Source organism: Hyposmocoma kahamanoa, unplaced genomic scaffold (assembly GCF_003589595.1).
Source record: "Hyposmocoma kahamanoa isolate Upper Pololo Valley unplaced genomic scaffold, ASM358959v1 63, whole genome shotgun sequence".
Classification (NCBI taxonomy): Eukaryota; Metazoa; Arthropoda; class Insecta; order Lepidoptera; family Cosmopterigidae; genus Hyposmocoma; species Hyposmocoma kahamanoa.
In genome coordinates, this window is record NW_020653851.1 from 4,428,400 (window position 1) to 4,442,531 (window position 14,132).

A 14,132-nucleotide genomic window follows, 5' to 3' on the forward strand; every position below is an offset into this window, starting at 1 on the left:
CTGGCTACTGCCACGATACACTCGCTTCGCCTTCTCGGCTCGTGCGGCTTTTTCATAGACTAACCTAACCTAAACCTACAGGAAGGGGTCGTACCGCCTATTTAATGCAAACAAATTCGGATGTGGCACTCGCCGGCCGCTACCGCGGCACGCTCGCTTCGCTCGCTCGGCTCGTGCGGCTTTTTCATACATTTTTTCATAGATTTCATACACTAACCTAACCTAAACCCACATGAGGTGGTCGACCTAGCTAGGAAATGCAAACAAATTCGGTTCGGCTACTCTCCTCGATTCAGATATAAGTTATTTATTGAATACTCAAGACCATTGTTTTTAAATTACATTTGAGATGATAGCAAAAACATAGCACAATGGTATGACGAAAATTACGTAACTGGGCTTGCTGTGCACCAGCAAAGTACAATCTAGAATTTTGGAGCAGTACGGTAAAATTGTATGACGGTACAATTTTATCTAAGAATTATAATTTTGTCGAAACGAATTTTCAGCAATCTAAATTATACGGAAAACAGACAGTATAACAAATGATTAGACCAAACAAATTTCTGCCCAAAGAATACGTATGTGGAATAATTATTCTAATAATAAGTTTTCGGACAAACGATACTTCTGCTGTAAGACATTTCTGTGTTACAAATTTATACCAAAATTGTCAACGCACTAATGAAAAAAAGTCGAACCGTTTTCGGAGTAATGAAATACGGAAAAAAGAAATTCGAGTTTGTGATAGGTTACCAGTAGGACTTCATGATGGCAAACAGAGAATCGTGGTTTTGGCTTATTGACAGAGAAGCGAGCATAGCATTAAATGTATACAGAAATATTAACTTCATTAGTCGTCTTCGGTTATTGGAGTTTAGATTCCTGATAGGAACAATTTAAGAAATGAACCTTTCTAAATTGGTTGTGGTCTGCGTGAACAGGGAATTCTATAGTTTGGGACTTGGTTATTGATGAATCTATATCGCGTGTATTATTATTCTTAATATTAGTTGAAATACATGTTTATTTGCGTTACCTCATTGCTAAGCTTACATTTGAATGGATCGTTCATTGTTTGCAGTTTAATGCAACAGAATACAACCTTACCGGGAGACATACTTCTTGTTTGTGCGTTCATATCTTACGTTGGTTGCTTTACTAAACAGTATCGACTGGATTTGCTTCATAAAAATTGGCTGGTGTTTATGAAGACTTTGGAGGTAAGATTTTAATCTTATAGAAATTTAGTCATTAATAGCATAATAATCCTATGCAACAGTTACCTGTACAATTAGTTTTTGTTTTCCAGCCTCCAGTACCGATAACTGAAGAACTAGATCCTTTAACGATGTTAACAGATGACACGCAAATTGCAATGTGGCAAAATGAAGGACTACCCTCAGATCGTATGAGTACTGAAAATGCTACAATATTATCCAATTCAGATCGGTGGCCACTTATGATCGATCCGCAGGTATAGTTGCAAAAGAACCAGTTATTTTGTAGTTATTTATGATGTCGAGCAAAATTCGTAAACTAAAATCGTTATTTCCGCATTAGTTGCAAGGTGTCAAATGGATAAAACAGAAGTATGGAGAGATACTTCGGGTTATTCGTCTTGGTCAAAAAGGATATTTGGACACAATAGAAAGGGCAATTATTAAAGGAGAAACAGTTTTACTGGAAAATATTGACGAAACTGTTGACCCTGTGTTAGATCCTTTACTTGGGCGTAATTTGATTAAAAAAGGGAGGTAAGTAAATTGTAAAATACCTTCGAAATAGTCTTCCAGGTGTACTGTCACTCATATTGTCACTCATACCAATAGTGATTTGTTGTCATAATTAATTTCAGAGCAATCAAGATAGGCGATAAAGAAATTGAATACAGTCCAAATTTTAGACTGATCCTACATACAAAATTAGCCAATCCTCACTATAAACCAGAAATGCAAGCGCAAACTACCCTAATCAACTTCACAGTAACAAGAGATGGGCTAGAGGATCAATTATTAGCTGAAGTAGTAAAAGCTGAAAGACCAGATCTTGAAGAATTAAAAGCCGATTTGACAAGACAGCAGAATCAGTTTAAAATCCAATTAAAGGGTCTTGAAGATGATCTACTCCATAGATTATCTTCAGCTGGGGAGAATATCCTTGGTGATACAGCTTTAGTTGAGAATTTGGAAACTACGAAGAAAACTGCAGCCGACATTGAAAAGAAGGTGAGAACGTTTACGGTGATACTTGATATCAATATACAGTCTCAAAAAGAGCGTTTCTTGAATGTAAATTTCCTTATAGTCGCCTGACTTTCATTTCATAATCAAAAACAATTCACATTGTAATATAGACTAAAGAGGTAGACGTAGTGTATAACAGTTCTTATTACAACGATTTCAGGTAACAGAAGCCAAAGTAACATCTCTTCAAATAGACCAAGCACGAGAATTTTATCGTCCTGCTGCAGCGAGAGCGTCTCTTTTGTATTTTATTTTAAATGAGTTGAATACTATTAATCCAATTTACCAGTTCTCACTTAAGGTACGGTTTTATATCTTATCCTTATCACATCTATTTCATTAAAATACTTAAATTGGTGATTTCTACCTTCAGGCTTTTAGTGTGGTATTTCAAAAAGCAATTTCTAAAGCGGAGCCAGCGGAAGAAGTTAGCCAAAGAATTAAAAATTTGATTGACTGTATTACCTACTCCGTTTTTCAATACACGTCGAGAGGATTGTTTGAATGTGACAAACTTATTTTTGCGTCTCAGATGACATTTCAGGTACGATGTTATTGCTGTGTTTGACTGACCTTTGATTTTGAATTATAAAAACGATTTATTATATGTATACATAATACTTCGACTACGTCCATTATATGTTTTACTTGTGCTGGAATTTTCAATCTATTCATGTTTACTTAAATTATGAATTTACACAGGTCAATATTACGAAATAACTTTCGTAGTCAAAGGTCAAAGTGTAAACGACAATTCGTATGATGCTTATATTTCGTCTATTGGAATTTTATTCTTATTAGTTTGTTTCTGTATGAGGAAGCTGTTACATCATGGCATATGTAATTATGATTCATAAATGTATTTTTATCGTGCGACAGTTGTAAAAATGTTATGACACTTATTGAACTATATTGATTATCGGTTCTTTAGTCTTCTGTAGTTTCGCTGACATCATCGGTGCAGGGTGTCTGTCTAACTATGTAATGTCGTCATTTACCACCAAATTGTAGTAAAAATGTTTCGGTAATACATTTCAGGTACTTCTCATGAGTGAAGAAATTACCTCTGCTGAACTTGATTTCTTCCTTCGTTTTCCCATCAAACCTCACGTCACAAGTCCTGTGGACTTTCTTTCAAACCAAAGTTGGGGTGGCATTTGTTCATTGGCTGGCAAAGAGGAATTCAGGAATTTGGACAGAGACATTGAAACTTCTCAAAAGAGGTGGAAAAAAATAGTGGAAATGGATTGTCCAGAGAGAGAAAAGTTTCCACAAGTATGTATATTAAGTCACTGTTTGAATATGTTGTGTGACAAGTATGGAAATAATTTAATTTCCGTTTCCTGTTCTAGGAGTGGAAAAACAAAACAGCTCTTCAAAGACTTTGCATGTTAAGAGCATTGAGACCAGACAGAATGACGTATGCTGTCGCGTAAGTTACATTTCAAAATCTGTATATGAACAGGAAGATAAAATACCTCCTACTTATTTAAATCTTTATTACAGAGCATACATTGAAGAGAAAATGGGCGTGAAATACGTAGAAAACCGGACCGTAGAATTCAGTAAATCCTTCGAAGAGACCAGTCCCACAACTCCAATATTCTTCATTTTGTCTCCCGGTGTAAATCCATTGAAAGACGTTGAGGCTCTAGGAAAGATCATGGGTTTCACGGCGGATAATGGAAACTTCCATAACGTGTCGCTAGGTCAAGGTCAGGAGGTGGTTGCTGAACAGGCTATGGACGAATCTTTGCAGAAGGGACATTGGGTAGTATTACAGGTAAGTAGTCACCTCAAGTAGTGATGTTTTATATGTAGGTATACTTTGAATTGTAGTTGGAGAGAAAAACTAAAGTTTTACCAACTTAGGAAATGTAACTATTTTTCACGGTTGACTGTGTCAGTCAACGGTGACCATGGGACCTCTAAAGGGCCCGAAACGTTGATTTGTTTAAAAAAATCCGGAAAAATAGTTTTATTTCCTATGTGTAACAATCGCGAAAACCTAAGAACTCGATATTTTACCACCTTATATAATTCTGTTTTGCAGAACATCCACTTAGTAAAAAAATGGCTTCCTAGCCTAGAAAAGAAAATGGAAAGTTTTGCTCTTGGCTGCCATGAAGATTTTCGATTCTTCATGTCAGCTGAACCGGCTGCAACGGCTGCTGCCCATATTATTCCTCAGGGTATTTTAGAATCTAGTATCAAGATTACTAATGAGCCACCTACTGGGATGCAGGTAGACAAAAAGTATTTTAAAACTTTCAAAATATTTACTTCAAATTAAAATTTTATAAACGTTTTACGACAAAATTATGGTCTAGAGGTACTATAGAATTATACAGACGATACGTAGAATATGTTTATCTTGAGTTAACATATTTATGTTAAGGTTTAAAAATTAATTGACGTGCATAATTTTAGATGCATAGAGGTTTTGTTGATGTTTTAGTAAAACATAATTTATTAACGTGTAGGCAAATATACACAAAGCACTCGACAATTTCAATCAAGAAACTTTAGAGATGTGTGGAAAAGAAGCTGAGTTCAAGGCCATATTATTTGCTTTGTGTTACTTCCACGCTGTGGTAGCTGAAAGAAGAAAATTTGGACCTCAAGGGTGGAACAAGATTTATCCTTTCAATGTTGGTTAGTATCAATTACTTTGAAGGTACTGTTTTAATTTGTATAATGGGATTCATTCGTTGTCATTCGGCCAAACCTCTAATATTTCTTTTAAGGAGTCAACATTATTATTATTAAAAGTTTGATGGAATTTGTGTGTTGTCTGTTGCAGGCGATTTAACAATTAGCGTTTTTGTTCTGTACAACTACCTTGAAGCAAATTCTAGAGTTCCTTGGGAGGATCTACGTTATCTCTTTGGAGAGATCATGTATGGAGGACATATCACTGATGACTGGGACCGGAGACTTTGTAATGCTTATTTGGAAGAATTGATGCAACCTGATCTTGTAAATATATTCGATAATTTCTTTGGCATCTATCCGAAATATTTAATTCCACCGGTGTTAGAGATAACAATTTTTATTTCGATAGGTTGACGGTGAACTTCAGCTTGCTCCAGGGTTCTCTGCTCCTCCAAACACAGACTACGCTGGTTATCATCAATACATAGAAGACGCTATGCCTGCAGAATCTCCGTACCTTTACGGGCTGCACCCAAACGCTGAGATCGGTTTCTTGACGACAACTTCTGAGAATCTTTTCAGAACCATTTTTGAGATGCAGCCGAGAGATGCTCAGTCTTCAGGTGCTGCTACTGTAACACGGGAGGATAAGGTAAGCTAACGTACTTGATACGCATAGAGTTGTCGCGTTTTGAGGCAGTTGCATTTTAAAGTAACGAACAACACTTGTCTTATTAGATACCGACTATACTATACAAAATAATATAAATGTTTCTTGTAGGTGAAACAAATGCTTGACGAAATAGTGGAAAAGTTACCAGAAGAGTTCAATATGGTAGAGATAATGGGTAAAGTTGAGGAAAGGACGCCATACGTTATTGTGGCTTTTCAAGAATGTGAAAGAATGAACTATTTGACGGGAGAGATGAAAAGATCACTGAGAGAACTTGATTTAGGGCTCAAGGTATGAACCATTTTTTGAAGTTTTTAGTCTACATAAATTAGACTAAAATATAGTAATGTGGGGAATGAGGACTGTGAAGCATATTTATGTGTATATTCAGAATTATAACATTTATTAATATTATACAAGCTTCACTTGTAATTTTATTCAGTGTCAAGTATTTGTTGATTTCTAGGGTGAACTAACAATCACATCGGATATGGAAGAGTTGGAGAACGCTTTGTTCTTAGACCAAGTTCCACAGATCTGGAGTAGTAGGGCATATCCATCATTGCTGGGTTTGTCAGCCTGGTTTGTTGATTTACTACTACGTCTTCGGGAGTTGGAGACATGGGCTACTGATTTTGTTGTAAGTGTCTTGATTTTATGTCTTCAGAAGATGGTTTAGCTTCACTTCTATTTGAGACTATTCAGTCATACACATGACGGTCCCGGGGAAGATTTACTCATGGCTATGGGAAGCGATAACTTCAAGATGTTGTTGATGAAGAAGTAGGATCTTTTGGGTAGATATTTCCATTATGGTATACATTTTCAAGATGTCCCATTAAAAATGTCTGATTTCAGCTACCAGCATCGGTATGGCTAGCAGGATTTTTCAATCCTCAAAGCCTATTGACTGCAATTATGCAAAGCACAGCTCGCCGATATGAATTGCCACTTGACAAGATGTGTCTTCAGTGTGACGTGACGAAAAAAATGAAAGAGGAATTCACGTATGTATTAGAAAGGAGGAGACTGTCAATTTATGTATTTGTATTGCATATGTGAAACCAGCATGTGTTTTAAAGATGTTATGTGTGAATATAACTAAATACCTTAAAATGATTTACTAATGCCAAGCTCAGCATGCAAACTAACTGAAAAATCTAACAACATTGTATAACAATGCCTTGATTCTCAGACAGAAAATGTGAATACGACAGCGAGCTGAATCTGACTGCATTTCGTTTGTGAGCATGTGTCACTTTCACATACATGACAATAAAAATGCTCTGTACATAGCTCTTCATACGGCCAATGATGCAAACCATTGTGTGATGTCATTGCGTCTCGTACACATTATGTTTTTTTATACATCTTCTTATTTTTATAATATACCTTATTATTAAGGTTTTAGGTTCCACAACATTAAAGATCTCTCTGTAAGTATTTTCATCTGGACTACATTTTCTAGCTTTGTGCATGTGGACGTTTCCACTATACATAACCTAAATAATCTTAGATTTTTTCATAAAGAGCACTTGGCTTCTCTGCACTGCATGTAAACACGATGTCTTCAATATGTCCTACAGGATAGCTGATTCCAGGTCGTCTCCTCGTGATGGCGCATATGTGCATGGGTTGTTAATGGAAGGGGCGAGATGGGATGTCCAGGCTGGGATTATTATGGACTCCAGGTTGAAAGAGCTTTTCCCGCCTATGCCTGTTATTTATGTCAGGGTGAGGATAAATCTCTTTGAATTTATTTCATATTCATATTCCGATTAAAAAAATTCAATTTCCATGATCAGTGGAATACTTTTATGTAGACATATTAAGATCAACCCACATAATACGTCCCACTGCTGGGCACGGATCTCCTTTAAGAAGCGGGATAGGCAATACTCTGCCACTCTGGCCAAATGCAGGTTGGGACTACACACGTTTTTGAAGGGTTGTGAACCTTCGTCGACATGCAGGTTTTTGTAGCTGTAGAGCTCCTTGTGAAAGAGTTCGTCGAGGGAAATACTGCCACCTTAACTATTTCTGACTTGGTATCATAAAAAAAGGTTTCATCATGAAAATTTCTTTCACATTTAACGAGAGGTATTGCTGCAAAACATTTATAAATGTGTGTATGACTTAAAAATGAAAGTTATAAGTACATTACAGGGAATCATTTTCCACCGGGCTACCACCGCTATAATATTTATTTGAAACATTTCTTCATCATAAAAATCCTACATTAATTGTTTTATTGAAAGTCAGGATGTTCCACTGTCATGATAATCAATTATTTTTTGTGAAATTATTCCAATGTTTTGTTATAATTATTAATAGAAAGATCGAAACCTTAGAAAACAACCCTTTGATCCGGCCGGATTTGAACCGACTCCTCTAGCAAACCGTGCCAGACGTCATGCCAACTAAGCCACGGAATGAACCAGCGGAACTCACTAATCTTTCTACGTGCTTCTTGTCGGATCTTTCTATCTTTTTCTGTTTTAACGACTTTTTAGCTGTAGTGCCATCTATCAGAAATCTATGAAAGTATTTCGTCACCCAGTTAGGCACCTTTACAGTTACCAGCCTTGGCTAAAGATGTCGCTATTCACTATAATTAAGTGTTTTATTGAATGTCAAGATATTTCACCACCACGATACTTTTTATTTTTTGTGAAATTACTCCACTAGTTTGTTGATTTGATGATTAATAATTATTAATACAAAGATCGAACTCTTAGAAATAATTCCTTCGATCCGGCCGGATTCGAACCGACCTCTTCTAGCATACCCTAAAATCCTACATTGTTTTATAAAATTATATTTTTTTATGATAATAAGTTTAGTAACAGGACTAATAAGTCGTGCGCCTGGTGGTAAACGACAACCTACCTACCCATAATAGTTACAGTGCCACTCAAGAGGTTTTAATCGCTAAGTTGACAAGTCCAGCCCCCGTAGTATGGCTACGTATGTTAGTCGCGATGCGCGCGATAAAATTAGAATAAGCGCGCGCTATTGGCTGTCTCAATCAGATCTAATTTAGATAGCCAATAGCGCGCGCTTATTTCAATTTTATCGCGCGTGTCGCGACTATCATGCGTAGCCATATTACGGGGGAATATGTGCTTGTTGTTTCACCAGCATTATTTTCACCACTGTCTATATTACAAAGATTTTGTTTATGATACCAAGTGACAGGACACAAGTCGTGCGTCTGGTGATAAACGACACGCCTGTTCATATATTGCAGTGCCACTCAGAGCTTTAAATCACAACAATCTGAATGGCATTGCCACTGCGCCTGTCACCTTAAGACATTAATTGGAAAATCCTATGTACTTGTACTCCTATCCTATCCTATCAACAGCAACTTTTTTAGCTCGCTCGGGCGGCCCTCTTTCCACGGCGCGTTTTCAAAAGCAAAAAAGTCGTCAAAACGTGTCGCGGGCCGTTGGAAGCCACCTTTACCCTTCATATTTGGAATGCAGTACTCACTTACTACTTGTCGGCAGAACTTCCCTGAATTTACTCTTTCACAAGGACCTCTACTGCTACTTATTGATTGATTGTATATTTCTACAACTTTTCGACATTCTTCAGGCAATAACTCAAGATAAGCAAGATCTCCGCAACATGTACGAGTGTCCAGTGTACAAAACGAGAACCAGAGGTCCTACTTACGTGTGGACTTTCAATTTGAAGACCAAGGATAAGCCTTCCAAGTGGACTTTAGCAGGCGTCGCTTTGCTTCTGCAAGTCTAGATATTTTGTTTTAGTTTTGATGTAAGTACGTATAAATAGTTATGCTATATTATTGTTTGTCTTTGTTATTGTTTCTTAGGATACCTTGTTATAATTATGTATTTTGTATTGTTTAGTCTTAATCTGTATTGGTTTCTAGAGTGGTAGTTTTAATTATGTAATAATATATTTGATGATTATTGCAAACAACTTAATTTAATTTCTACTCCATCTGATGTTCAGTTTTGGTTGTGTTTTTTGTAATATTTATAGCATTTGTTTAGTTACAAATGTCTTATGTTGGTAATTGTTATTATTGTAATTGTTAGCAGAAACTAGACTTATAAATTGCTAAAATTATTTATTTAATTTAATGTGAATTCGTTACCATTCAATATAATAAATTCATCTTTTAATTTGGGTTTGATTGCCTTAATCTTTATAGGACATTTCAGTGGTCAAAAACAGTTACACGAAAACTTTCAATGTTTCAAATACAGTATACCTTGGTGAAAGAAAAAAAATCGTAAATATACATAATATGCAGTGTGTTTTTTTAAATTGGAACGGTATGTGGAAATCCGTAACCATAGGTGTTACAGGAAACCTGTCTTAGAACCCATTAAGTCTTTTTATGTGAAAACAATTTAGGTTAAGCGTGATTCATCCATAAAAATTAATAAAATGATTATTTTTTTAGTATTCATTGACTTAGTTTCATATGAAGATCATTTCATTGTATTGGAAAAAACAAATAGAGCAGCAGAAGTTGGTCAAATTTAATAAAATATTTTTTCATATAAAATGAATAAAATTGACAATTTTTTTCAATGCTGCGACAAACAAAATGCAAAATATTCCGGGTCGTATTCCAGAACTCTACTCAATGCTCAAGTCAGGACTTTAGTATGATTTAAAGCAATATAAATCATCCACATTAGGGTCGTATTTCCAATGCTTGAAATTGTACTCGAGTCCTGACTTCAGCACTGAGTAGAGTTCTGGAATACGACCCTCAGTTTCTTACATGGATAACTTAATTGTATCGAAAGAAAAAATCGGGACAACTTGGCCAAATTGAATAAAATATTATTAAGTAATTTAGTTTGAAAAAAAAACTTCCGCTGTATCGGTTTTTATCCTCCAATTAAATGATCTTTATATGGACAAATAATGTAGGTACCTTGCATAAATAATGTACGTAAGTAACTCAATTAACGAAATTAAATCCCACATAAATTTTTTCAATTTAAGTTAAAACGTGTTCTAATTACATGTGGTACGAGTATAATTAATATTTGGGAGTGAATAGACATTATGTAGGTGTACATGGTCCGTCGTCAACCACATTGTCGCTTTCCATCAGGTGAGATAGAGGACTTATTTTTTATTTGTAAAAAAGACGAAATGGAGGTCAAATGCGCACCTATTTTTTTTTAATAAAATATAGTCTCGCCTAAGGCTCGATTTATGATGCCGTGGAAGGGAATGGAGGCGAATTTTTGCAGCAAAATTGTACATAGCATAATGAATTTTATATTAATTGTGAACGTACAAACTAGAATTATCTCTCGTATCTTGTTTGCATATATTATGATTATATATTATATATTATGATTACAAAAATTCGCATAAATTGAGCTTATGATTGTTAACTCTTAGTTTTATTTACTTATCTGATATTCAGAATCCTTCACTTTCACAAATGTGCCAGACAATCGCACTGATTGCCTGGTCTCAAACTAGGGAATTCCCTGTACTATAAGTACCTGAACAATGGAATTCGCTCTGGGGCACTTCCAAGAACACCAAGACCAGAATCAATTTAGAAAAGTTAAAATCCCAAATTTGTCCTCCCGGGAATCGAACCCTGGACCTTCGCATCCAGCGCCCACAAAGTTCAACTTCAAATTCAAAAATCATCTTTATTTCGTATGAAGACGTCATATTGATAATCTCTACCGCTCATTCGTAAGGCAGATTCCCTTGAGAAAAATGAGCAAGAAACTCCAGTATGTATACACTAAGGCCACCGGGGTCGTCATGTGTCGAATGAAAGTTTATTTTGACGTTACATTTTATCTAAACTGCGATGTGTCATCTTAACAACAACTATGTTAATCATTCACAATCACAAGTGAAATTGACACCTTGCATCGTTGCGTAGAGACATAGAAAGCAGCTTTCATAATTTAATCTCTTCAAAACGTTATAGCATTGTCAATGATGGTACAATACGGTTTTAGAAAGGTTAATAGGTAAAGGTCGAGAAACGGGATAGAGGCATCGATGAGTTTTTTATCACATGGCGCTTGTCTATTACACATTAGCGTTAGTTATAGGAAGTGAAACATGTTTTAATCTATTCTAATTTTTTATTATATATTAATAGTAAAAGTTTAATTTAATAAAAGTAATTTGTAAAACATGTGTAGTGTAAACTGGAATTTTCATTGTAAAATTTAAAAAGAAATAAATACAATTCGTACGCCCTGTGGTAAGCGACACGCCTACCCACAGTATTCGCAGTGCCACTCAGAGCTTTAAATCATAAAGATCTGACAGTAGGGGATAGTCACTGCGCCCGTCACATTGAGACATAAGTTGACAAGCCCCATGTGCCTGTAATTTCACCATCATCCTTACCATTCAAAACTGGAAAGCATTAAGACTCAAGTTATTGCTTGGTGGCAGAAATGGTAAGGTGGCAGTATTTTCCTGGACGAACTTTTTCACAAGGAGCTCTATTACTACGAAAAGACGGACATTCAAACGCCTAATCATTAAAAGGTATATAATAACTAAACTAGAGATACAGTACCATTGTCTTATGGACATAAAAGGACACTGTTTCTCTGAATTGAGCGGTGGTTCTAAAAGGTTTCTATGCGAACAGACCTACTTACAACCAGAAGAAATGATAAGGGCTCGTGCAGCGAACCGGTAATATTTCGCGACTGCGGTCGCACCGACTCGCTGCGACTTGTTTTAACATGGAAAATTAAATGGCTTAGTGCAGCGTGCCCGCGACCGGCGACCATTTGTCGTGAGACTTGCAGCGATCAGCTGTCGCAAGTCGCTTGCGACTACTACTAGATGATCAATGAATGTTCCTATTATTATTATATTATCATCTAAGTATTTAAAATTATAATAATGAACCCAGTTAAGTTAATTGATGCAGTTCGTAATCGCCGCAGAATATGAATTGGATGAATATTAAATCTCCTTCTTATTCTTCTTATGGCACGGAACCGTAAAATGGAATTTTCCAACTAAAAAAATTTTGATAATAGTATGGATATAGATCCATTTTTACTGTAGGTTCGATAATTATTCGAAAAAAATATTCGAAATTTTACAAAGCTATCGGTCGGTCGCCGGTAATGTTACGTTGCTAGTCGCCCGCATGCTGCACTATATTTCGTCGTTAGAAGTCGTTGCGAGTCGATGCGACTGCACTTGCGATATATCGCCGGCACGCTGCACGAGTCCTATTACATGATAAAATCACAGAACATCAACAATCTTCAGCCGAACGATATCCACCTATTAAACACATACATATTTGAATAATAAAAATTGGAAGTATGATAGATACTTAGAAAATTTAAAAAAGGCCATCCAGGCCTAACTAATTATTGAATCGACTTCATCAAATATATAAAGGTCACCCGTCGTTAGAGATGTATGAGTCATATAAGGTGTGTTTTGAATGTCATCAAATTATTATTACCTACTACCGATTCTGAAGTCTCAGTTTTCTCACAGTGAAGGGGAATTTTATGAGAAAATTGATTTCATTGATTGCGGAAGTTATGAGGATATAATATGTTTCGAGATCTCAGGTTTTTGCGATTATTAGACTTAGGAAAGAAGCCGTGGTAACCTAATGGTTTGACCTATCGCCTCCGAAGCAGAGGCCGTAGGCTCGAGAACGGACACGCACCTATGAGTTTCTCGGAATTTATGTGAGAAAGTTAATTTAAAATTTACCATGAGCTGTTTGGTGAAGGAATACATCGTAATGAAACCTGAACGCTGAAGAAGGGTCACAACCTTCGGAAAACGCGTGAAATCCTCAAACCGCATTGCGCCTGGGCGTGGCGGGCTATGGCCTACCGTCGGTCGACTGAATTTATTTTTTCAGATCTAAATCGCGTTTGTTTGTTTTTTCAAACAAACCAAGTTTTAGGCTGACTGGGACCGCTTCTTAGAAGAGACCTATACCCAAATTCATACGGGACGTCAAATTTGAGGTTCAAATTGATTAAATTTCGAGATTCCATAGTAAGGTATTTAAAAACACGAACATAATTTTGAGACTGACAACCTTCATTTTCATTAAAATATTATTATGCATAATTAATTCATTTTAAAAGGACAAATAGATCGTTTTACTAACGGATATTGTATATTAATTAGTGATGACTGATGACAAAAAAACTAATTTTGTTGATGATCAAACTTCAATAAGATTGATGGTCAAACTTCTGAATATATATTTTTTAATGCTATAAGTTGCTATGTATGAATGAATGAATGAAATATTCTTTATTGCAATTAGAATTACAGTTAAAATACAATAAAGTAACTTAGGTATAAAGATAGTAAGATAATGTGCAACAGGCGACCTTATTGCTATGTAGCAATTTGTTCCAGGCAACCTTAGGATAGAATATCATTATAAGTACACTATATAATTATTCTTAATAAACTCATAAACGTAGATAGAAATATCCATCCAAAATACAGAACAATACATAAATAATAATAATAAATGCTTATATACTTTAAAAGGAAAAAGAAAAATGAAA

General features: G+C 35.7%; 1 protein-coding gene across 1 annotated transcript in view; it reads left to right on the forward strand.

Moving 5' to 3' along the window:
• Nucleotides 1–9,336, forward strand: part of LOC113229915 (dynein beta chain, ciliary) — a 30,730-nt gene extending 21,394 nt beyond the window's left edge. Inside the window, exons 47-64 of the mRNA XM_026463607.1 lie at nt 1,085–1,223; nt 1,313–1,477; nt 1,564–1,757; nt 1,859–2,228; nt 2,407–2,547; nt 2,620–2,790; nt 3,285–3,521; nt 3,599–3,678; nt 3,753–4,029; nt 4,300–4,491; nt 4,730–4,901; nt 5,050–5,225; nt 5,311–5,553; nt 5,683–5,865; nt 6,041–6,214; nt 6,433–6,581; nt 7,176–7,308; nt 9,175–9,336. Of these exons, the coding sequence (XP_026319392.1) occupies nt 1,085–1,223; nt 1,313–1,477; nt 1,564–1,757; nt 1,859–2,228; nt 2,407–2,547; nt 2,620–2,790; nt 3,285–3,521; nt 3,599–3,678; nt 3,753–4,029; nt 4,300–4,491; nt 4,730–4,901; nt 5,050–5,225; nt 5,311–5,553; nt 5,683–5,865; nt 6,041–6,214; nt 6,433–6,581; nt 7,176–7,308; nt 9,175–9,336 (3,358 nt within the window). The remainder of the gene's footprint in view (nt 1–1,084; nt 1,224–1,312; nt 1,478–1,563; nt 1,758–1,858; nt 2,229–2,406; nt 2,548–2,619; nt 2,791–3,284; nt 3,522–3,598; nt 3,679–3,752; nt 4,030–4,299; nt 4,492–4,729; nt 4,902–5,049; nt 5,226–5,310; nt 5,554–5,682; nt 5,866–6,040; nt 6,215–6,432; nt 6,582–7,175; nt 7,309–9,174) is intronic.
• Nucleotides 9,337–14,132: the final 4,796 nt, after the last annotated feature.